Source organism: Oncorhynchus kisutch, linkage group LG20 (genome assembly GCF_002021735.2).
Source record: "Oncorhynchus kisutch isolate 150728-3 linkage group LG20, Okis_V2, whole genome shotgun sequence".
NCBI lineage: Eukaryota > Metazoa > Chordata > Actinopteri > Salmoniformes > Salmonidae > Oncorhynchus > Oncorhynchus kisutch.
In genome coordinates, this window is record NC_034193.2 from 32,512,771 (window position 1) to 32,537,062 (window position 24,292).

The following is a 24,292-nucleotide window of genomic DNA, read 5'->3' on the forward strand; positions in this document are numbered from 1 at the left end:
GGCAGAACTGAAAAAGCATGTGCTAGCAAGCAGGCCTACAAACCTGACTCAGTTACATCAGCTCTGTCAGGAGGAATGGGAGAAAAAAAATATCACCCAAATTATTGTGGGAAGCTTGTGGAAGGCTACCCCAAAACTGTTGACCCAAGTTAAACCATTTAAAGGCAATGCTACCAAATAATAATTGAGTGTATGTAAACTTCTGACCCACTAGGAATGTAATGAAAGAATTAAAAGATAAAATAAATCATTCTCTACTATTATTCTGACATTTCACATTCTTAAAAAAAAGTGGTGATCCTAACTGACCTAAGACAGGGAATTTTTACTAGGATTAAATGTCAGGAATTGTGAAAAACTGAGTTTAAATGTATTTGGCTAAGGTGTATGTAACCTTCCGACTTCAACTGTATTTATATATTCTTATTCCATTCCTTACTTAGACTTGTGTGTATTAAGCAGTTGTTGTAGAATTGATAGATATTGCTGCACTGTTGGAACTAGAAGCACAAGCATTTCGCTACACTCACAATAACATCTGCTAACCATGTGTATGTGACCAATAAAATTAGAGTTGATACATGCAGCTATTATTGTTCAGAATATCATAAACCGATATAATTAAATCTAGTTGACATCGGTAAAGTTCTGTCATCTCCACTTCTTTCGCGGAGAAGAGAGGGGACCGGGGAGAAAATGCAATAATAAAAAATTATAAAAAAACGCAAAATGTCCAAATTTCATTAGTTTGACAGTTTGTAAGGAAATAGAAAGCTGTGAGAACACCACTTAGTCTGCCTATTCCCAAAAGCATTTGGCAATAGGCGGGTAGGCTATTTGGCACGCATATAGTTATGCCCGAAAGCTTATGCTTATGCACTAATGCCAGAGCCTCAAAATATTGAAAGAAAAACCTCAATGTTGCACAAGAATGATACATTTATGGATTTTTTAATGGATTTTCTCTTTATTCAACCCGCCCGCCTCCCACCCTTCATCCACACAATATTTCATGACCCTATACCTGCCCACCCTGTGGATTTCACCGCAGGGACTGCGGATTATGAGTCAACCCACACATTACTAGTGCGTGTGTGTGTCTAGAGTCTCTAGGGTTGGGTCAACCACAGATCCATACTGAGTCCAACTCCAGTCCTGGTCCTGCATCAGAGATAGATAGGCAAGGGGTAAGTCAGGATACACACATATAGCAGCGCCCCCCACACACACACACACCCAAGTGTCGTGGACGCACCATGATACTGCATGTTTTGTCCTGTGAGGTCTCCTGCAGTAGAGAGGTCAGCTGACTCAGGTAACGCTGGTTCTCATCCAGTAGGTGGCATACTGACTCACTGAGAACATGAATGGTGCCAATGTGTTATTTAGTCATTTGTTACTCTTTGGTAGAACTGTAGAGGGTGGTTTTAGAGATCATATTACATTACTACGTTAGTTACTTAGTATGGTCTTACCTGTGTGTGTGACTTAGTGGGTTCATGGTGAGAGGAGGGGGACTAGAGGCGTCTGAGCTGGGGGTTAGAGAGTTGTGACTGCCATTCTGGGCCTACACACACACAAAATAAAATGTAAAAAATAGTAAAGACCCGGGTTGTAGTCGGATTACAAAAAAAAAAACGAATCAGTTACATTATCAGCAAAAAACTTGTAAACAGATTCCAGTTACCTTTGGAAATCTATTTGATTACTTCACCGATTACTTATAAAAAGTTTGAAGAAAAAAAAAAACATACATTATGACACTTTTTGTTCTCAATTACATAAAAAAAAAGGTGCTATTAAGTTTGTTCCATTGAGCGAGTCTGACCACATGTCAGAGACCACTATGACGACACACCAAATGCTTTTGATGGATCCTTTTTGTCTTCTTATGTCTCGAGGGGAAAGTAATCCAAAAGTAACTGAAAATAATCAGATTATGTTACAAAATTTGGATAATCCTAAAGATTACAATTTGGACAGGTAACTAGTTACTAATGGATTACATTTAGAAAGTAAACTTGCCAACCATGTAAAGACAACTGATGACAACAGTAATAACACTGTACTGCTGGTGTTTGTTGGGCTGTTTTCTTCTAAACAGGAGTTGTGTGTTTGTGCACGTGTTTACTTACACAGGCAATCTTGAGCAGGTGCCAGAACTCTCTCTGTCTCTTCATCTGCATAGTCATGACTGCAGCCTCTGCTGCCTTGATGCTTTCCACTGCCCCTTCCAGCTTAGGAAACAATGCTACAATACGACACTTACACTCCAAGATCTTACTAGAAGGAAGCAGACGGAGGGAGAGAAAGAGAAAAGGGCTTACTAGAGGGAGGGAGAAAGAGAGAAGGGTGTAGGTGTACAGGTGTGTGCATGTGTACTTGAGGCGTGTGTACCTGAGGTGTGTGTACAGGTCTCTGAGGATTCGGTCCTGGTTCTGGACTGTCTGGACAATGGTCTTCACCATTTCTGAACTGTCACTGTAGCCATGAGGGGGGTCTGGACCTGCGCACACACACACACACGCGCACAAAACCAGTATAGCCAATGAGAATCCACATTCTCACAGACACACCTCTACCAGCCTATACTATATCAGTATTGTGCTGAAGTGGTTCTACTCACTCTTGCATTTGGCCTTCAGCTGCTTGTAAAGTTCAATGGCCTTCTCCTCCCTGAAACCACACACACATATTTATTTACAAAACGATACTTTGTCCATTTCATGGAAATAGTTTAAAAAGCTGTAGAATTATGTGAGACACCTACAGTTGTTCCATGATGTCAGCTTGTCTCCTGGCAAACGGACTCCTCTGCAGCTCCACGATCTCAGAGTGGAGACACACTATCTCCTCATCCAGATAGCCCACCTCTGATACCTAACACACACACACATACAGGTGCGCATACAGGTGCATGCACACAGACACCAAAGCTATGCCATCAAATGCTTCTCTCACAGTCCAATACATGCTAGCAGAAGCTGTTGGTAGAGTAGACAGCCGTCATACAAAACTATATAGTATAGTACCTGTGTAAAGGCATCAGCTTTCTGTTCATTGTCCTGCCAGGCTTTCAGCATCTTTTCAGAGGCTACAGGTTTGGTCAGAGTTCAGAAAACAGTCAGTAACACACACACACACGCACACACACACACACACACACACACACAAACAGCTTACAGATGCCAGTGTCTCTCTGCTGGTCGTAGTGCTGTAGGTCTTGTTGTATGCTGGTGGTGAAGAAGGCCAGTTTGGCTCTGAGCTGCTGAGACTGGCTAAACAACACGTTCTTATACCGCGTCAGGTTGGTGTTGTAGCGTAGCAGACTCAACCTACATGTGCACAAACACACAAGGTTGAGAGTGAGGGCAGAAAGGCAAGTGTGTGTGTGTGTTTGTGCCATGCCTATGTGTGAGTGTGTACAAGTGTGTCTGTGCCACATGTGTGTGTATGTGTGTGTGTGTGTGCACCTACATGGCAGCTCTCTGTCCCTGGTACAGTCTGCTGTAGTCCCCTCTAAGACCACAGACATAGCTAACAGCCTCTCCCCACACCTTCCTTAGAGCAGCAAGAGGCAGCTGGGTCTTCGTCTCCCTCACTAACACACACATACAGCGAGGAAGAGTTCACATTTAGACACAGAAGCAATATGACATCATACATAGCAGGGCGACTTCCTGCTTACAGACATCAACTTCAATAGAATTGTAATATTGTTCCCAGACATTTACTGTATCTGCACTTTGTTAATAGCCTGGGGATGAGGTTAACATAATTGAATTTTGTCCAGAGTTGCTATTAGCTTTTCCCAATGTTTACCCTGCATCAAGGAATACTCACATTGGGAAGAGCATATAGTGATAGTCTTGGCAGATTTTTAAGCCTACAGTACCTATGGAGTTGTTAAATTGTGAAGCCTACCTATGGGGTTGTTAAATTGTGAAGCCTACCTATGGGGTTGTGTAGTTGTGAAGCCTATCTAGGAGGTGGGGCTGGGTGGTATACCGTATTTTACAATATACAGTTATTGATGCAATGACCGGTTTGGGTTTCTACTTTATCTTCCATAGTGGTATTTAATGTTAGGTTTGTTAAATGTGATACGCCGTGTGTAACGTACATTTTTATAATATACGCTTTCTACATAGATCAAGCCCCGCCCCTGTTACTCAAGGAACGCATGTTGTTGTTACTCGACCAGGACACACTTGCGTTCAGTCTGCATGGTCAATGCAGAACATGCAACAATGTTGATGACAACCATGCTGTTTCCACTTTGCGTCTTACTATAAATCCACTAGACCTCTATAATTACAATATCTGCAAACTGCTAGTTTGTCTTTTCTAAGCATGTTGTGCCTAAATCACGTTAGCCGCTAATGCTAATAGCTAGCTAGCTAATAAATGTACTAAGTCGGAGCAAACATAGCTAGCTAATACAGCCTGATACCAATTATGGTGTAGGCCAAAATCAGCATGTTGTTTGTGTAACAGTATCTTCTAAACCAAAGAGGATTAGGCGAAGCAGGAACAAATTACCTACATGAAGTAGCTAAGAGAAAAACATTAAATGTAGCCAAAGACTATAGGGTCCCGTAGGAAACATTGACCAACACTTAGGTTCCCACCGTGGCACAATAACTCCTTCCTGGCACTTTAATTCATTGTCATGTCAAACAGAGTATTCAAAGTGCCTACTATTATATTCTAACTATAGAATTAAAAATCATCATATTTCCATGACTTCAATAGCTCACCCAAGTGTTTTCATCTAAATCGAAAGTCAAATCTCAACTACAACATTTGGTAAAACCCTTAAAAAAAAAAAGTTTTATAAATCATGCTGAGATTTTTAGCCAATATCTTGTAGCCCTACGTGGCAGTGTGGAGATGATCTCAAGTGAGCAGGAAAACAAATACGAAAATGCAGAACATTTGTTTAATTGAACAATATAAAACAAATCAGAATGGAGGAAGACCCATTGAAATCACTTAGAATGTATGTGTTGCCACCCTAGGGTCACGTACTACTCAAAGAAAAATTTAGAATTTGTATTTTTCTAAAACATAAAATACCGTAAAAAATGTGGAAAAATACAGTGAAATTATATTTTGGCCATAATCGCCCAGCCCTACCTAGAGGGTTGTGTAGTTGTGATACCTACCTATGAAGTTGACGCTGTCAGGCAGAGGTCGGGCAGTGAAAGGTCCAGAGTATTTAGTCAGACTCTTATCAAACAGGTAGACTATGGCGTTGTCCCAGCCTCGCTAGAGAGAAATGAAAACATGTCAATGTGTATGTGTGAGCGAGTGATTTGATGTGGGTGTGTGTACACTACCGGTCAAATGTTTAAGGACTTCTACTCATTCAAGGGTTTTTCTTTATTTTTACTATTTTCTACATTGTAGAATAAGTGAAGACATCAGAACTATGAAATAACACATATGGAATCACGTAGTAACCAAAAAGGTGTTAAACAAAAATATATTTTATATTTGAGATTCTTCAAAATAGCCACCCTTTGCCTTGACAGCTTTGCACACTTTTGGCATTCTCTCAAGCAGCTTCATAGTTACCTGGAATGCATTTCAATTAACAGGTGTGCCTTCTTAAAAGTTAATTTGTGGAATTTATTTCATTCGTTATGCGATTGAGCCAGTCAGTTCTGTTGTTACAAGGTGGAGGGGGGTGTAAACAGAAGATACTGTAACCCAATTTGGTAAAAGAACAAGTCCATATTATGGTAAGAACAGCTGAAATAAGCAAAGAGAAACAACAGTTCACCATTACTTTAAGACATGGAGGTCAGCCAATATGTCAAAATCCATCAAGCGTTATGATGAAACTGGCTCTCATGATGACCGCCACAGGAATGGAAGACCCAGAGTTACCTCTGCTGCAGTGAATACGTTCATTAGAGTTACCAGCCTCAGAAATTGCAGCCCAAATAAATGCTTCAGAGTTCACACATCTCAACATCAACTGTTCAGAGGAGACTGTGTGAATCAGACCTTCATGGTTGAATTGCTACAAAGAAACCACTACAAAAGGAAACACTAATCAAACAAGACTTGTTTGGGCCAAGAAACACAAGTAATGGACATTAGACCGGTGGAAATGTGTCCTTTGGTCTGGAGTACAAATTGGAGACTTTTGGTTCCAACCGCCGTGTATTTGTGAGACGAGGTGTGGGTGAACGGATGATCTCTGCATGTCTATTTCCCACCGTAAAGCATGGAGGAGGAGATGTTATGGTGTGGGGGAGCTTAGCTGGTGACACTGTCAGTGATTTATTTAGAATTCAAGGCACACTTAACCAGCATGGCTACCACAGCATTCTGCAGCGATACGCCATCCTATCTGATTGGGCTTAGTGGGACTATCATTTGTTTTTCAACAGGACAACGACCCAAAACACACCTCCAGGCTGTGTAAGTGCTATTTTACCAAGTAGGAGAGTGATGGAGTGCTGCTTCAGATGACCTGGCCTCCACAATCCCCCGACCACAACCAAATTGAGATGGTTTGGGATGAGTCAGACCGCAGAGTGAAGGAAAAGCAGCCAACAAGTGCTCAGAAGGCAGACTAAATAACTTTTTTGCCCGCTTTGAGGACAATACAGTGCCACTGACACGGCCTGCAACGAAAACATGCGGTCTCTCCTTCACTGCAGCCGAGGTGAGTAAGACATTTAAACGTGTTAACCCTCGCAAGGCTGCAGGCCCAGACGGCATCCCCAGCCGCGCCCTCAGAGCATGCGCAGACCAGCTGGCCGGTGTGTTTACGGACATATTCAATCAATCCCTATACCAGTCTGCTGTTCCCACATGCTTCAAGAGGGCCACCATTGTTCCTGTTCCCAAGAAAGCTAAGGTAACTGAGCTAAACGACTACCGCCCCGTAGCACTCACATCCGTCATCATGAAGTGCTTTGAGAGACTAGTCAAGGACCATATCACCTCCACCCTACCTGACACCCTAGACCCACTCCAATTTGCTTACCGCCCAAATAGGTCCACAGACGATGCAATCTCAACCACACTGCACACTGCCCTAACCCATCTGGACAAGAGGAATACCTATGTGAGAATGCTGTTCATCGACTACAGCTCGGCATTCAACACCATAGTACCCTCCAAGCTCGTCATCAAGCTCGAGACCCTGGGTCTCGACCCCGCCCTGTGCAACTGGGTACTGGACTTCCTGACGGGCCGCCCCCAGGTGGTGAGGGTAGGCAACAACATCTCCTCCCCGCTGATCCTCAACACTGGGGCCCCACAAGGGTGCGTTCTGAGCCCTCTCCTGTACTCCCTGTTCACCCACGACTGCGTGGCCACGCACGCCTCCAACTCAATCATCAAGTTTGCGGACGACACAACAGTGGTAGGCTTGATTACCAACAACGACGAGACGGCCTACAGGGAGGAGGTGAGGGCCCTCGGTGTGTGGTGTCAGGAAAATAACCTCACACTCAACGTCAACAAAACTAAGGAGATGATTGTGGACTTCAGGAAACAGCAGAGGGAACACCCCCCTATCCACATCGATGGAACAGTAGTGGAGAGGGTAGCAAGTTTTAAGTTCCTCGGCATACACATCACAGACAAACTGAATTGGTCCACTCACACAGACAGCATCGTGAAGAAGGCGCAGCAGCGCCTCTTCAACCTCAGGAGGCTGAAGAAATTTGGCTTGTCACCAAAAGCACACAAACTTCTACAGATGCACAATCGAGAGCATCCTGGCGGGCTGTATCACCGCCTGGTAAGGCAACTGCTCCGCCCTCAACCGTAAGGCTCTCCAGAGGGTCGAGAGGTCTGCACAACGCATCACCGGGGGCAAACTACCTGCCCTCCAGGACACCTACACCACCCGATGTTACAGGAAGGCCATAAAGACGTTCAAGGACATCAACCACCTGAGCCACTGCCTGTTCACCCCGCTATCATCCAGAAGGCGAGGTCAGTACAGGTGCATCAAAGCTGGGACAGAGAGACTGAAAAACAGCTTCTATCTCAAGGCCATCAGACTGTTAAACAGCCACCACTAACATTGAGTGGCTGCTGCCAACACACTGACACTGACTCAACTCCAGCCACTTTAATAATGGGAATTGATGGGAAATGATGTAAATATATCACTAGCCACTTTAAACAATGCTACCTTATATAATGTTACTTACCCTACATTATTCATCTCATATGCATACGTATATACTGTACTCTATACGTATATACTGTACTCTATATCGTCGACTGCATCCTTATGTAATATATGTATCACTAGCCACTTTAACTATGCCTTTGTTTACATACTCATCTCATATGTATATACTGTACTCGATATCATCTACTGTATCTTGCCTATGCTGCTCTGTACCATCACTCATTCATATATCCTTATGTACATATTCTTTATCCCCTTACACTGTGTAGAAGACAGTAGTTTTGGAATTGTTAGTTAGATTACTTGTTGGTTATTACTGCATTGTCGGAACTAGAAGCACAAGCATTTCGCTACACTCGCATTAACATCTGCTAACCATGTGTATGTGACAAATAAAATTGTATTTGATTTGATTAGAATATGTGGGAAGTCCTTCAAGACTGTTGGAAAAGCACTCCTCATGAAGCTGGTTGAGAGAATGCCAAGAGTGTGCAAAGCTGTCAAAGCAAAGGGTGGCTATTTGAAGAATCTCAATTATAAAATATATTTATATTTTTTGGGGTTACTACATGACTCCATATGTGCCATTTAATAGTTTTGATGTCTTTACTATTATTCTACAATGTAGAAAATAGTACAAATAAAGAAAAACCTTTGAATGAGTAGGTGTTCTAAACTTTGGACAGATAGTGTATGTGTGTGTTATGGTTGGGTGCTGTCAACCCTTTTCCTGACTATATACCCATAAAACATAGTGATACGATGCTATCGCCCCTAATTTGTATTTAAAAAATTATCCTATAAAATGTCAGTTGGGGTATAGCGCGAAATCATATGATGAAAGACAATGTTGTTGAAAGCCTGGGCAGAAGCAATGGCAAATATTTTCTAATATTCCTTTCTGGCGGAGGAGCAGAAGAGGTCTGACATCAATAAGGGATCCTAGCGTTCACCTGGTCAGTCTGTCACGGAAAGAGCACATGTTTTGTACACTCAGTGTATATGGCTAATTAAGCAGCACATATATAAGCAGCACTTGTAGATTAGCACAGAAAGCAGCGCCACAGATGAAAGGAGAAACTAGTGATCAAACCTGAGTTAGAACTATTGGATATCAGAGCGGAGGTAACTCACCAGCATTATGACCAGTAATACGACTTTTCCCAAATCGGAGCCGTTGTTCGTACCCCCCAGGGCAATTGAACTGATTCCAGTAGCCGATCCAAAACTCCGCCGGCGGAGGAGAGGTACTCGGAGTGGTCATCTAGTCTGATTCAGGAGGTGCGCACACAACCCACCGCTTACGAGTATTTGAGAAAAAAAAATGTTGCTAAAGTTCTATCAACTGTAGTACTGCAACACTGGAGCATGCTACTCTAACTTCTGGGATGCCTACAAGGCCCTCCCCTGCCCTCCCTACAGCAAAGCTGATCACGACTCAATTCTGCCCCTCCCTTCCAATAGGCAGAAACTCAAACAGGAGGTACCCGTGCTAAGGACTATTCAACGCTGGTCTGACAAATCGCAATCCACGCTTCAAAATGGTTTTGATCACGCGGACTGGGATATGTTCCGGGTAGCCTCCAAGAATAATATAGACGAATACACTGATAAAGTGACTGAGTTTATCAGGAAGTGTATAGGAGATGTTGTACCCACTGTGACTACTAAACCCTAACCACAAACCGTGGATAGATGGTAGCATTCGCGCAAAATTGTAAGATCAAACCATCGCATTTAAGCATGGCAAGATGACTGGGAATATGACTGAATACATAATCATCATATGTTGTGCTTTCGCTTTAAATCATTTTTTAAATTGGACACGATGGGCAGATTAACAATATGTTTATCTTTCATTTGCTGTATTGGACTTGTTAATGTGTGAAAGTTACATATTTCAAAAAAATATTTTTGAATTTCGCCTTTTCAGTGGAATGTTGTCGAGGGGTTCCGCTAGCAGAACGCCTGCCCTAGAAAGGTTAAGAGATACAATTGTGTGTTTCCTGTCCTACATGAGATCACCAAAAGAAACACACTCGTTATGACTGTCCCTTAAGTGTCCACGGAAAGGTTAACCCTCGAAGGTTAACCCTCGTATATAGCCTCGTTATTGTTATTTTATTATGTTACTTTTTATAAACATTTTTACAACATTTTATCTTAACTCTTTCTTGAGTAAGCATTTCATGCTATGGTCTGTTGTATTCGGCACATGTGACAAATACAATTTGATAACATATATATTGAAATAGACTATAGCAAATAGGAAGAGGCAAATTACTCAGTATGCCACTTGTGTGCTGCCCTGCAATAGTCTGTTTTTTACTGAGCTGCGCCAGTCAAGTTTAAATAGGCTAAACCATCGTCTGTCACATCCCAATGTAGTCACCATGATGACTGTCAGTCATAGATGATGCGATCGTCATATTTTCCAACCCTTGTGTGTGTGTGTGTGTCAGAACTGGGTTCAAATACGTGCATTTGATTATTTGTTATTAGGAGCCTGTCAACTTGAAAAGTTTTAGGGTCATTAACAATGTTCCCTCTAAGCTGCAGGCTAAGAGCTCCTCTGCAGGCAGAAGAAATATCAGCTCCCGCAGAGAAACATGAGATTGAACTTCAGTTTTCCTCTTTAGTTAACAACGTTTCCCTCTACTGTGGGAATTGTGCTCAAATAAACGCAATATTAGCCACTGTCAATGTAACATACCAAAACGAACTATGGAAGACTTATACAAAACTGTGCAAGAAATGTACTTGTACGCAGAGCGAATTGGAGTATGATTGTATTGTATTGTATTGACATGCCTGTACTCTACACAGACCGGTGGGTCATAACCAATCAGAGCTGCAGTAGGCCTATATGCAAAAATACCATTGTCATATATGGATCTGTGCCATTCACTTTGAACTGGACTGTGTTTAAAGCATGAGCGGTCACAAGTAGATGCTCTTGTTTTGAGATCAAAGCAAGAGCTGCATGTAGCCACCTGTGCACATTTGTTCATATTCTTTGCTAGTTAGTGAGTTGTAGTTATTTCTAGCCATTTTGAATCTCAAGTCAGGTAAAGAGCTTTTTTTTAAAGTGGCAGTGTTGTATTTTGAGACAGTCTTGAATAAGCTAAGTAGCCATAAGCAGAGCATGCTGCTTCTGATTCTCTGTAATAATGGTATGGGAATAATACTACTTTATTTTGTAGTGGTTTCTTGCATCAAACATTTACATTCACCTCCTTATCTAAAGGACAAGTGGATAAACAGGTTAATGTCAAGCCCTGCATATATTTTTCAAAAGTCTCATGGAATGTAGGTCTCCATTGAACACCACACATTTGCTGCTACCGTGGGTTGAACGATAGAGCAGCTATTTCCATGTTAAAATTTAATGGATGCCTTTTTTTCCATTGTTTTTAATGGTAGGCCTACATTATGATCAAGTAGCCGCAGTACATTTCTTGGCCACTGTTAAAACTAACTTAAACCAGGTACAGCCTCAATGCTCAAATTAAACACGTGCCGGAAGTTGTACAGAATTTTCACAACATTCAAGTTTGAGCTCACATACCTGAAATTTGCTGAGTTTTGATTTTTGTTTTTAGAGGAACAATCTTCTCATGGACAAATTTGTTCTTATCACAAAAGTGTTTGAGAAATTCAAATTTATTTGGCGCGTTTGATCCAGAAAAAACACCGGTTCCAACTTGAGCAACGTGACTACAAAATATCTCAAAATTACTTTTGTAATACAACTTTAGGTATTTTTTAAATGTAAATAATCCATTAAAATTGAAGACGGGATGATCTGTGTTCAATACAGGAGGAAAACAAACTGTAGCATGGTTTCTGGTCACGCGCCTCTATCTAACAGTACACTTCAAGTGACCCTCGTTCAAGATGGCCGTACTTCTTCATAACACAAAGGAAAAACCTCAACCAATTTCTAAAGACTGACATCCAGTGGAAGCGGTAGGAACTGCATGAAGGTCCCTTAGAAATCTGGATTCCCAATGAAAACCCATTGAAAAGAGAGTGACCGCAACAAAAAATTCTGAATGGTTTGTCCTCAGGGTTTCGCCGCCTAAGTTCTGTTATACTCACAGACATGATTCAAACAGTTTTAGAAACTTCAGAGTGTTTTCTATCCAAATCTAATAATATGCATATCTTATCTTCTGGGGATGAGTAGCAGGCAGTTGAATTTGGGCATGCATTTCATCTGGACGTGAAAATACTGCCCCCTGTCACCAAAAAGTTTAAATTAAGATATGTGTAGTTATTTGGATTTTTACTAATTCTCTTTGAAAGACAGGGTCCTGAAAAAGGGATGTTTCTTTTTTTGCTGAGTTTAGTTTGCATTGCAGTACATAAAATGTGGTGAGTAGTTGACTCAGAAAAAGTTGAACAGTTTTGAACAAATTCATTCCTTTAATAATGAAGCGAGAGCTAGCTATATTTCTTTTTTTTTCTCACTTTTACTTAACTAGCAAATGCAGCTAGCTAGTTTAGCCAACTCAAACAGAGAGGGATGTGTTAGCTAGCTGGCTATCCAGCAATGACACACATCCAAGTCAAGATAAGCTGCTTAACTACTTGCTGACTGTGCACTGTACTTCATGATTGTAGCGAGTTTACTAATGCCTTAGTTCTAGTAGCTATTTTGACTATGACGTTAGCTAATATTGTGACAACGACGTAGGCTGTGTGTAGCAGTTAGCAGTTACGATATGAAGGTTTGGCTTGGAAAGTTTTTTTTGCCTGATCACAGATAGCTGATGTGTTGTGCACTGAAGTATACACGCAAAGGGAAAAGGTGAGCGCGCGGAAGAAATCGTGTAGATGCGAGAAATAATTATTCAACGAGCAAAATGAACATGCTGTTTGTATGTGGCTGCTATGAAAGTGAACAGTGTTTGTGTATGATCAGGGGTCTAATCATTCCACCGATTCTGTTGAAAAAAAAAATCTTAAAACAGAAGCAACTGGAACGAAACAGGGATTTTGTCCAATAGAAAGTCTTGTTGTAACTGTTGGACTAACGATTACACCCTAGATCAGCTAGATGCAGGCGAGAGGATGCAAGGCGGTATTGAATGTGTCACTGTCACCTTGATTACTCAAATTTCTCTTGACCTGTGCACCTGCGTTGTAACCTTTCATTCATAGGCTTAGTTGTAGAAACATCATGACGGGTATAGGGACAATTGAAATATCATGTTGTGGCCTAAACCTATCGATGTTACATTGAACTGGGTGAATAGAATAAAAATGACAGTCAACCAGTAATAGAAATAATGCCATGCTCATAAAAAAAAAGCAATTGTCTTCCATCATCTTAAACGTCACTGACGGCCACTGCAATACACGAACGCAAAAAGAAAATCATAACAAAAACCATGAGTCAAATTGACCCCTGAATTGATATATAAACTCAATACATGAAGTCATGACTAAGAATGATTACCTACTGCATTGAAAGATTACTTGCTGCATCCAATCTACAGCACTAGACTAAACTTCACTTGTGTCATCCTTCTGTTATTGAGAGATAAACAAGGTAAAGATTTCACTGATTATCAAGCTATCTTAAGATGAATGCACTAATTGTAAATCGCTGTGAATAGGAGTCTGGTAAATTACAAAAATGTTAATGTAAAATGTAATCGAAATACCCTAAATAGTATTTGAACCCGTCTGGTGTGTGGACGCACGAGCTTGTACCGGTCCATCAGGGAGGCAATGTGCTGGTGGTCTGCGAGGGTCCAGGGAGACTCCAGTCTCCAACAGCAGCTCCTGGCTGAGCGGAGGGATGTGTGTGTGGGTGTGTGTCTCCACACGCTGCTGCAGGGAGTGTAACCCCTCCTCACTGCCAAGGACGAAGGAGTGGAGCTGGGCCGACGTCATGTCCAACACATGCATCACCTAGAATGCAGACATATGCATAATTGTATGGATTTGTTTGACAAGACCATTTAGTCACATCAATTTACAAGAGGCTCATGTTACTATCCAATTAATAAGATTGAACAGTCCCTTGCATTCAGGCTGAATTTGCTAGTGCCGCAACCACTTGCTAAGTTGTTTTCAAGCATTGCAGTGTGTGTGTGTACCTTCATGTTGAGTATGTTCTGTAGGGTAGTGTAGCAACAGGGTGTGTGTGTGTCACGGTCTGTCACTCCTCCTCTTGTCGCAGGGTCCCACAGCAACAGCATCTGTAGCAGAGATTCCACTGGCTCTAACAGGGACCTACACACAGACACACGAAAAAGTAAAATTTTCCTCACATAGAAAAAGGTAACACATTGAGCAAAAACAAAACATTTTAAATGGACGGGATCACAAGTTCCGAAAACTGCTGCTAATATAATGCAATAATATACCATTTAGCAGATGCTTTTATAGTCATGCGCATATAATAACAGTCAAAGGTTGACACACCTACTCATTCAAGGGTTTTTCTTCATTTTTACTATTTTCGGCATTGTAAAATAATAGTGAAGACATCAAAACTATGAAATAACACAAAGGGAATTATGTAGTAACCAAAATAAATTTGAGATTATTCAAAGTAGCCACCCTTTGCCTTGACAGCTTTGCACACTCTCGTCATTGTCATGACAGTCCTGTGAGGATCCAAATAGGTCAGATCGGGGGACTTGTGGGGATTAACAACTCATGTCCTGTTGTAAATCAAGTTGAGAAGATTCAGGTCTCCCTCAGGTCTCCCTCCCCAAATTCACCAACGGAAAGTTACTTTGTTTCAAGAGACTTTTCCCACCGAAACTCTAACATGTCCAAAAGCGAATACTGCTCTGTCATAATCCACTCACAGACACACACATCTCTCCATCAGGCTTGGGGCTTGCTATCAACATGAGATGCAACCCTCCCCCTCCTCAACAAAAAAATAGATATTGTTTTCTGAAAGGGTCGTAGGGGAGATAAAGAACAAAAAAAATAAAAATAGAGTTGTGGTTGATATGTACTATTCCATTTCTAAAATATTCAGAAAGATTGTGCTTTCGTGATCTGTAATAAGTTATACAGAGAGTTTAAAACGGCAAAGCTGACAAATTGCTTTGAGCAGCGCTCTCCCTAGACAGACTGGGGAGAGCAGAGTGGCGACCACCCTACTAAAGCCAAGGTTAGCGGAGTAAACGTTTGAGTAAAACGCCACTCTCCTTGAGTCTTTCAATGCTTGCCACAGTCTTCCCTGTTACCAATTCAGTCATGGTGATCTGCTGCTGCAACTGTTCTGACATTCTCATATGCTTAGTCACGCCCGAGTGAGGTCAGAGAGCGTGTCAGCCTGACGAAAACGCAATTTCGAACAAAATGATGGGGTTAAGAATTAACATACCAGAACACAAAAGTGTGAAGCTGCAGCTACACGTTTAAAATTGTTTGAACTTTGAAAAATTCCCAACTCCCTTCACAAGGCGGCTCTGTCCACCGAGAGAGATCCGGCGAACCAAAACATTTCACATACAGTGGGGCAAAAAAGTATTTAGTCAGCCACCAAATGTGCAAGTTCTCCCACTTAAAAAGATGAGGCCTGTAATTTTCATCATAGGTACACTTCAACTATGACAGACAAAATGAGGGGGAAAAATCCAGAAAATCACATTGTAGGATTTTTTATGAATTTATTTGAAAATTATGGTGGAAAATAAGTATTTGGTCAATAACAAAAGTTTCTCAATTGTTGTTATATACCCTTTGTTGGCAATGACAGAGGTCAAACGTTTTCTATAAGTCTTCACAAGATTTTCACACACTGTTGCTGGTATTTTGGCCCATTCCTCCTTGCAGATCTCTAGAGCAGTGATGTTTTGGGGCTGTTGCTGGGCAACACGGACTTTCAACTCCCTCCAAAGATTTTCTATGGGGTTGAGATCTGGAGACTGGCTAGGCCACTCCAGGACATTGAAATACTTCTTACTTGCTTTTCTTTCTTGCTTCTTACGAAGCCACTCAGTCATTGCCCGGGCGGTGTGTTTGGGATCATTGTCATGCTGAAAGACCCAGCCACGTTTCATCTTCAATGCCCTTGCTGATGGAAGGAGGTTTTCACTCAAAATCTCACGATACATGGCCCCATTCATTCTTTCCTTTACACGGATCATTCGTCCTGGTCCCTTTGCAGAAAAACAGCCCCAAAGCATGATGTTTCCACCCCCATGCTTCACAGTAGGTATGCTGTTCTTTGGATGCAACTCAGCATTCTTTGTCCTCCAAACACGACGAGTTGAGTTTATACCAAAAAGTTATATTTTGGTTTCATCTGACCATAAAGATCCATAAAGATTATTATTATATCCGAAATACCTCCGTTTGTTTGGCGCATTATGTTCAGAAATCCACAGGAAAGAGCGGTCACGACAACGCAGACGAAAATTCAAATAGTTTCCATAATGTCCACAGAAACATGTCAAACATTTTTTATAATCAATCCTCAGGTTGTTTTTAAAAATATATAATCGATAATATATTAACCGCAAATGTCTTTCACAGTAGGAGAGGGAAAAGCAATACCTATCCAAACTCTGTTGCGCGAGCAAAACTCATGTGACCACTTGTTGTGATGTTATCGTTCTGGCAAATTTTTCTAAATAAAAGCCTGAAACTATGTCTAAAGACTGTTGACACCTTGAGGAAGCGATAGGAAAAGGAATCTAGTTCATATCCCTTTAAATCCAGCAACGGGAGGCTATGGAACATGGAGTTTTCAAACTAGAAGCCACTTCCTGTTTTGATTTTCCTCAGGGTTTCGCCTGCAATATCAGTTCTGTTATACTCAGACAATATTTTGACAGTTTTGGAAACTTTAGAGTATTTTCTATCCAATAATAATATGCATATATTAGCAACTGAGACTGAGGAGCTGGCCATTTACAATTGGCACCTTTCATCCAAGCTACTCAATACTGCCCCTGCAGCCATATGAAGTTAATGCGTTGTGAATCAGTTGTGTAGTGACAAGGTAGGGGTGGTATACAGAATATAGCCCTATTTGGTAAAAGACCAAGTCCATATTATGGCAAGAACTACTCAAATAAGCAAAGAGAAACGACAGTTCATTACGGAAAAATGAAAGAACTTTGGAAGTTTCCGCAAGTGCAGTCGCAAAAAAACAACAAGCGCTAAGATTAAACTACCACTAATGAGGACCGCCACAGGAAAGGAAGACCCAAGAGTTACCTCTACTGCAGAGGATAAGTTAATAAGAGATAACAGCACCTCTGATTGCAGCCCAAATACATGCTTCAGAGTTCAAGTAACAGACATCAACATTAACTGTTCAGAGACTGCATGAATAAGGCCTTCATGGTCGAATTGCAGCTTATGAAACCACTACTAAATGACACCAATAAGAATAAGAGACACGATCAATGGACATTAAACCAGGAGAAATCTGTCCTTTGGTCTGATGAGTCCAAATTTGAGATTTTTGGTTCCAACCGCTGTGTCTTTGTGAGACGTAGGTGAACGGATGATGTCCGCATATGTGGTTTCCACCGTGAAGCATGGAGAAGGTGGTGAAATGGTGCTTTGCTGGTGACACTGTCAGTGATTTATTTAGAATTCAAGGCACACTTAACCAGCATGTCTACCACAGCATTCTGCAGCGATACGCCATCCCATCTAGTGGGACTATAAATTTGTTTTTCAACAGGACAACGACCCAAAACACACCGCCACGCTATGTAAGGGCTATTTGAGCAAGGAGGAGAGTGATGGAGTGCTGGATCAGATGACCTGGCCTCCACAATCACCTGACCTCAACCCAATTGAGATGGTTTGGGATGAGTTGGACTGCAGAGTGAAGGAAAAGCAGCCAACAAGTGCTCAGCATACGTGGGAACTCCAAGACTGTTGGAAAACTATTCCAGGTGAAGCTGATTGAGAATGCCAAGAGTGTGCAAAGCTGTCATCAAGGCAAAGGGTGGCTACTTTGAGGAATCTCAAATATAAAATATATTTTGATTTGTTTAACCCTTTTTTGGGTTACTATATGATTTCATGTGTTATTTCAGTTTTGATGTCTTCACTATTATTCTACAATGTAGAAAATACTACAAATAAAGAAAAACCCTGGAATGAGTAGGTGTGTCCACACTTTTGACTGGTACTGTACATCTTATGCATGGTGGCCCAAAGAATCAAACCCACAATCCTGGCGTTGCAAGCACCATGCTTTACCAACTGAGCCATACAGGACCACTATGACTGATGTGTGTGTGTGTGTATGTGTACCTGCTCAGATTGTTGGGGTAGGGTAGGTGTGTAGAGAATCTCACTTCTCCATTCATATCCTCTACGGCCATGATGTCCTTGGGACCTTTGTTGCGCACTTTATTGGTCCTACACACACACACACTTTTACTGGTTCTACAAGAACATACAATTATTTGCCTTCTATTTTAGTGACAGACACACACTCACCACTGAACCGGCTGCATGTTGTGAAGGAACGGGCGGAAGCCACAGGTACACTCAAAGATCATGGTCCCAAAACTCCAGTAGTCCACTGACACAGTATAGGGCTTATTCTCAAACAGCTCTGGAGCCTAACATGCGCACACACGTAACACACAATTCCCATTGGAAATAGATTCAAAAGCATATATTGTCAGTGTATAAAAAAAACGTTTTGGTCTCACCAGGTACTGCAGAGTTCCGACGAAGGATGTACAGAGACTGCCCTGGTCCAAGTCTTTAGCGTAACCCAGATCTATGATCTTATGGACAAACTAGAGGAGAGATAAATAGAAAGAGGGAAAGATGGGGAGGAGAGATGGACAGCACCAATACTTATTTGAGTTTCCAAATACCTGTTTGTGTGTGTGTGCACTCACCTTCCCACTGGTCTCCTGCAGTACGATGTTCTCAGGCTTCAGGTCCCTGTGGATGATCTTATTCTCATGGAGGTACTGGATACCAGACCCTGTGTGTACAATAATGATACATTACCTAAAATGAAAATAAACTCCCAAATGGTGCTTGGAAAGTATCAATGTACCAGCCTCAACTGGAACCAAACAGAAGTGAATGGGCCAAAACAGGGGGACCAATATCTAAATAAGCAACATTTGTTTGTAAAAATTGTTTTTTTGCAAAGCATTTTGCTTTGGTGTACACTAATGAATACACCCCTGGAAAGCAACCTCTAGAATGAACGAGTGTATTTCACTATAAAGGGCTAGCTTACCAACATGGCTGAGTAGAGAAAGGACTTGACTCTCCTTCAGTCCACAGCAGTTCTCTGGCTTGTTAAGCAGCTACAGGGATCAGGAAAAACAGTCACATACAATTCATTGCCTTTAGAAAGTTTTCCCACTACTTGATTTTTTCCACATTTTGTTATGCAACAAAATGGGATTCAAGTGGATTTAAATGTAATTTTTTGTAAACGATCTACACAAAATACTCTGTCAAAGTGGAATAAAAAATTTAAAAATAAAAATAGAAAATAAAGATAAGTATGAAACGCAGAGTCAATACATGCTAGAATCAGGTTTGGCAGCTGTCTTTCTGGGTATCTCTCTAAGAGCTTTGCACACCTGGAATGTACAATATTGGTCAAGTTGGTTGCTGATCATTGCTAGAAAGCTATTTTCAAGTCCTGCAATAGATTTCCAAGCCGAATGAAGTGAAAATTGTATCTAGGCCACTCAGGAGCATTGCAACTCCAGTGTATATTTGGCCTTGTGTTTTGGTTAATTGTCCTGATGAAATGTGAATGTGTCCCAGTGTCTGAACCAAGTTTTCCTTTAGGATGATGTCGGTGCTTAGCTCTATTCCATTTTTTTTCATCCCCCCCAAAAACTCCTTAGTCATTGCCGATGACAAGTCTACCCAACATGATACAGCCACCACCATGCTTGAAAATATGAAGAGTGGTACTCAGTGATGTGTTGGATTTGCCCCAAACATAAGGCTTTGTATTCAGGACAAAAATAACATTTCTTTGCCACATTCTTTTGCAGTATTACTTTAGAGCCTTACTTCAAACAGAATGCATGTTTTGGGAATATTTTTATTCTGTATAGGCGTCCTTCTTTTCACTCTGTCATTTAGGAGAAAACTCTACAATACTAACCTATCACAGCCATTGAACTCTAACCGATTTAAAATCACTATGACCTCATGGTGAAATCTCTAAGCAGTTTCCTTCCTCTCCAGCAACTGAGTTAGGAATGGCGCCTGTATCTTTGTAGTGACTGGGTGTAATGATACACCATCCTAAGTGTAATTAATAACTGCGTTATGCTCAAATGGATATTTAATGTCTACTTTTAAATTTCTTTACACATCTACCAATAGGCGCCCTTCTTTGGGGAGGCATTGGAAAACCTCCCTCATCTTTGTAGTTGAATCTGTGCTTGGAATTCACTGCCGGTTGCGACAGAGCCTGGGCGCGAACCCAGAGTCTCTGGTGGCACAGCTGGAGCTGCAGCCCTTAACCACTGTGCCACCTGGGAGGCCGGGGTATGAATACATTCTGAAGGTACTGTACACATGGCATCACTGCAGTTGTGTGTATGTGTGCACGTGCGTGTACCTTTCGTAGGTCTCCTCTAGAGCAATACTCCATGGCCAGTAGTGGCAGGTCATTGAGCGCTATAAAACTCATCTCCTCTGGAACCTCCCTGGCTCTCACCACATTATCATGGCTCAACCTGAAGAGGCAAGGAGACAAGATAGGAGTCAGGAGTCGAGGAGACAAGACAAGGAAGTAGGACACAGGAGAAAAGGACAGAGAAGGTGACAGTCAAGAGCAGCAAAAGATGATCTATAGTTACTGTACACTCTATCCATGGGATCCCTGTGTTTATGCTTCTATGGAGTAAATCTGTTCAAATTCAATCACCTTTTGACAGCATCCCTTTAGATTTAAACAAAACTTTCCATACATGTTTGCCAATGGAAGTTGTCAGAAAGTGACATATTGGACATAAATGACAAAACATTCAGGAGACAAAAGGTGCTCAAAGTTGACACATTTTGCATATCCCACCATACCATGAGACATCTATGGTCTTCATCACTGGAAAATATAAAGGGTTCAGTTTGATTTCATTTTAAAGCTTACAGTTGTCAAACTATGACAATTTCTTGGAAATAAAATGTATTCATAAAAAAAAAAAGGATTGTTTTTTACTTTTAAGGTCAATTATACAGGGTGGGTGTTATTTCAATCAGAAATAGAATTCATAGAATGGATATTAGCCTTCAGACAAGGTCTGTTAGTGACCAGCTGTCACGAGTCATGAAGGCAGTCAAATTCCAAATAAATAAATACAAAAATTGGCAGATTAATCGATACCGGCTTTTTTGGTCCTTCAATAATCAGTATCGGCGTTGAAAAATCATAATCGGTCGACCTCTAAATTAGAATAATAGTGAAGACATCAAAAATATGAAATAACACATATGGAATCATGTAGTAACCAAAACAGTGTAAAACAAATCAAAATATATTTGATATTTGATATTCTTCAAATAGCCACACTTTGCCTTGATGACAGCTTTGCACACTCTTTTCTTTCATTTTGATTTTGGCACAAATGGAAATGTGGCACTGACTGACGTTTTTAGCATAGTTGGCATTTGACTAGCCATGTGCTACATGCAGTTACAAACCTGCTAGAGTTAGCGGCAAGCGGATGAGCAATATCCACCGGCATACTACGGATGCAGCCTGAATGTCAAGCTGGTTAGATTTAGAAAACCCTGAGTAGATCTAGCTTTCTTTGTAGGATACCTCTCTGGAGTGCCAGGTAAGGTGGGTTTGCACTTTGAGGTTTTATTGGTTCCATTTTTTTCATATCACCTTTATTTAACCAGGTAGGCCAATTGAGAACAAGTTCTCATTTACAACTGCGACCTGGCCAAGATAAAGCAAAGCAGTGCGACAAAAACGACCCAGATTTACACATGGGATGAATGAACGTACAGTCAATAACAAAATAGAAAAATCTGTATACAGTGTGTGCAAATGACGTAAGGCAATAAATAGGCCAATAGCAGCGAAGTAATTACAATACAGCAATTTACACTGGAGTGATACATGTGCAGCAGGCAAGTACAGCTAAAGAATTTTATATTATTTTAAATAGTATTTGAACCCAGTTCTGACAGTGTTTGTGTGGTTATTACTAGATGTGTAGATGTGACACTCACTTCTTCATAATCTGTATCTCTCTACTCCAGCGTTCTCTGTTCTTTGAGTTCAGCTCCAGACGACACAATTTCACTGCTATCTTCTCTGATGTCTCCTTCACACACACACACACACATTGCATTCCTGCTGAGCATCTCAGAAGATAATGTTGTTTGAGACTTTCATCTCCAGATGGCTTTATGTGTATATGTAGTCATATGATCCGGACTCACTAGGTGCTGGTACAGGTAAACGTGTCCAAACCCTCCGGTCCCCAACTGCTCCTTCAGCTCCCACAGCCCACACACTTGGCTCTGTTTGACCGTGACTTTCTCCATCCCTCTCAGCTGTGGAGGGCTCGAGAGTGTAATGTCAGTTACCCTGGACAGAATGACTTTCACGTGACATTTGCTGTGAAGCCTCCGGAGTAGTCTCCAACTGGAGTGTGCAGGACTTTTTTTCAGCCCTGCACTAACACAACAGATTCAGCTATGACGCTTCCCGACCATGTCTAGTTGATCAGTTCAATCAGAATGTTTTATCAGGTGTGATCGTGTCAGGCTAGTAAAGGCCTTCTCTAGCGCTCCAACAACTCTGCAACTTTTTATTTACCAAGGCAGGAAGGCTGACAGAACAATACAATTGTTGGATATGCCTATATGCCCACAACCATGCCGTGTCCTAGTTCCACAGTGGACCGGAGTGGCTAGCTTGCCAGGTGAAGTTCGTAAAGCAAGACGTAAACAAAGTAGCTAGAGCTGTCCTGTCAAAACTCTTTCACTAACGCGTTAGCTAACGTTACTATCTAGCCAAATGGCACTAGCGCTGAATACAACAATAAAACCATCTAGAACAAATAACGGAAAGATATAAAACACCGTTGATAGTAATTCATTTCTAGATTAATTGGCTACCGGTATATTTGTTCCACGCTAAAATGAAACAAAGTGGTAATATTAGCTATGTCCTAAGAGTCAAAAGCGGCTGCTGTTGCTTCTTCTTCGATGAGTTTTAACGGCGGTTAGCTTCCAATAAATGTTGCATTACCGCCACCTACTAGACTGGAGTATAACTCCCTTATACTTTGCTTGAAAAAAATATAAATAAATACCCTATCATCTACAGTGGTTCCCAGACGTTTTATAGTCCTGTACCCCTGCAAACATTCAACCTCCACCTGCATGCCCACTCTAGCACAAGGGTCAGACTCAGCGCATTCTCAAACACACACACACACACACACACACACACACACACACACACACACACACACACTCTATACAATACATTTATTGAACATAAGAATGAGTGGGAGTTTGTCACAACCAGGCTCGTGGGAAGTGACAAAGAGCTCTTATAGGATCAGGGCACAAAACATAATATAATAATCAACAATAAATGTTGCTCTTTATTTAGCCATCTTACATATAAAACTTTATTTGTTCATCAAAAATTGGGAATAACTCACCACAGGTTAATGAGAAGGGTGTGCATGAAAGGATGCACATAACTCTGGAATGTTGGGTAGTATTGGAGAGAATCTCAGTCTTAAATCATTTTCCACACACAGTCTGTGCCTGTATTTAGTTTCCATGCTAGTGAGGGCTGAGAATCCTCTCACGTAGGTACGTGGTTGCAGAGGGCATCAGTGTCTTAACAGCGCGATTTGCCAAGGCAGGATACTCTGAGCACAGCCCAATCCAGAAATCTGGCAGTGGTTTCTGATTAAATTCAATTTTCACAGAACCGCTTGTTGCCATTTCGATGAGGCTCTCTTGTTGAGATATCGGTAAGTGGACTAGAGGCAGGGTATGAAAGGGATAATGAATCCAGTTGTTTGTGTCATCCATTTCGGGAAAGTACCTGCGTAATTGCACACCCAACTCACTCAGGTGCTTCGCTATATCACATTTGACATTATCCGTAAGCTTGAGTTCATTTGCACACAAGAAAAT

General features: G+C 41.4%; 1 protein-coding gene across 2 annotated transcripts; it reads right to left on the reverse strand.

Annotated features, from left to right (window-relative positions):
* Positions 1–929: 929 nt before the first annotated feature.
* On the reverse strand, positions 930–23,362 carry LOC109865571 (inhibitor of nuclear factor kappa-B kinase subunit alpha). Of its 2 annotated transcripts, XM_020453855.2 has the most exons (21): positions 22,571–23,362; positions 22,358–22,452; positions 20,736–20,853; positions 19,383–19,452; positions 19,030–19,118; positions 18,835–18,924; positions 18,617–18,741; positions 18,428–18,535; positions 14,281–14,416; positions 13,892–14,092; positions 5,169–5,271; positions 3,478–3,601; positions 3,184–3,335; positions 3,033–3,094; positions 2,771–2,880; positions 2,627–2,676; positions 2,398–2,506; positions 2,136–2,283; positions 1,476–1,567; positions 1,256–1,355; positions 930–1,161 (listed from the first exon to the last, which is right to left on the reverse strand). In XM_020453855.2, the coding sequence occupies exons 1-21, from the start codon at positions 22,673–22,675 to the stop codon at positions 1,084–1,086; spliced, it is 2,265 nt and encodes a 754-aa protein (XP_020309444.1). In that variant the 5' UTR covers positions 22,676–23,362; the 3' UTR covers positions 930–1,083. The 2 variants fall into 2 exon arrangements, with proteins under 2 accessions (XP_020309444.1, XP_020309445.1); XM_020453856.2 differs by lacking the exons at positions 930–1,161; positions 1,256–1,355; positions 1,476–1,567 and having other exon boundaries at positions 2,142–2,279.
* Positions 23,363–24,292: the final 930 nt, after the last annotated feature.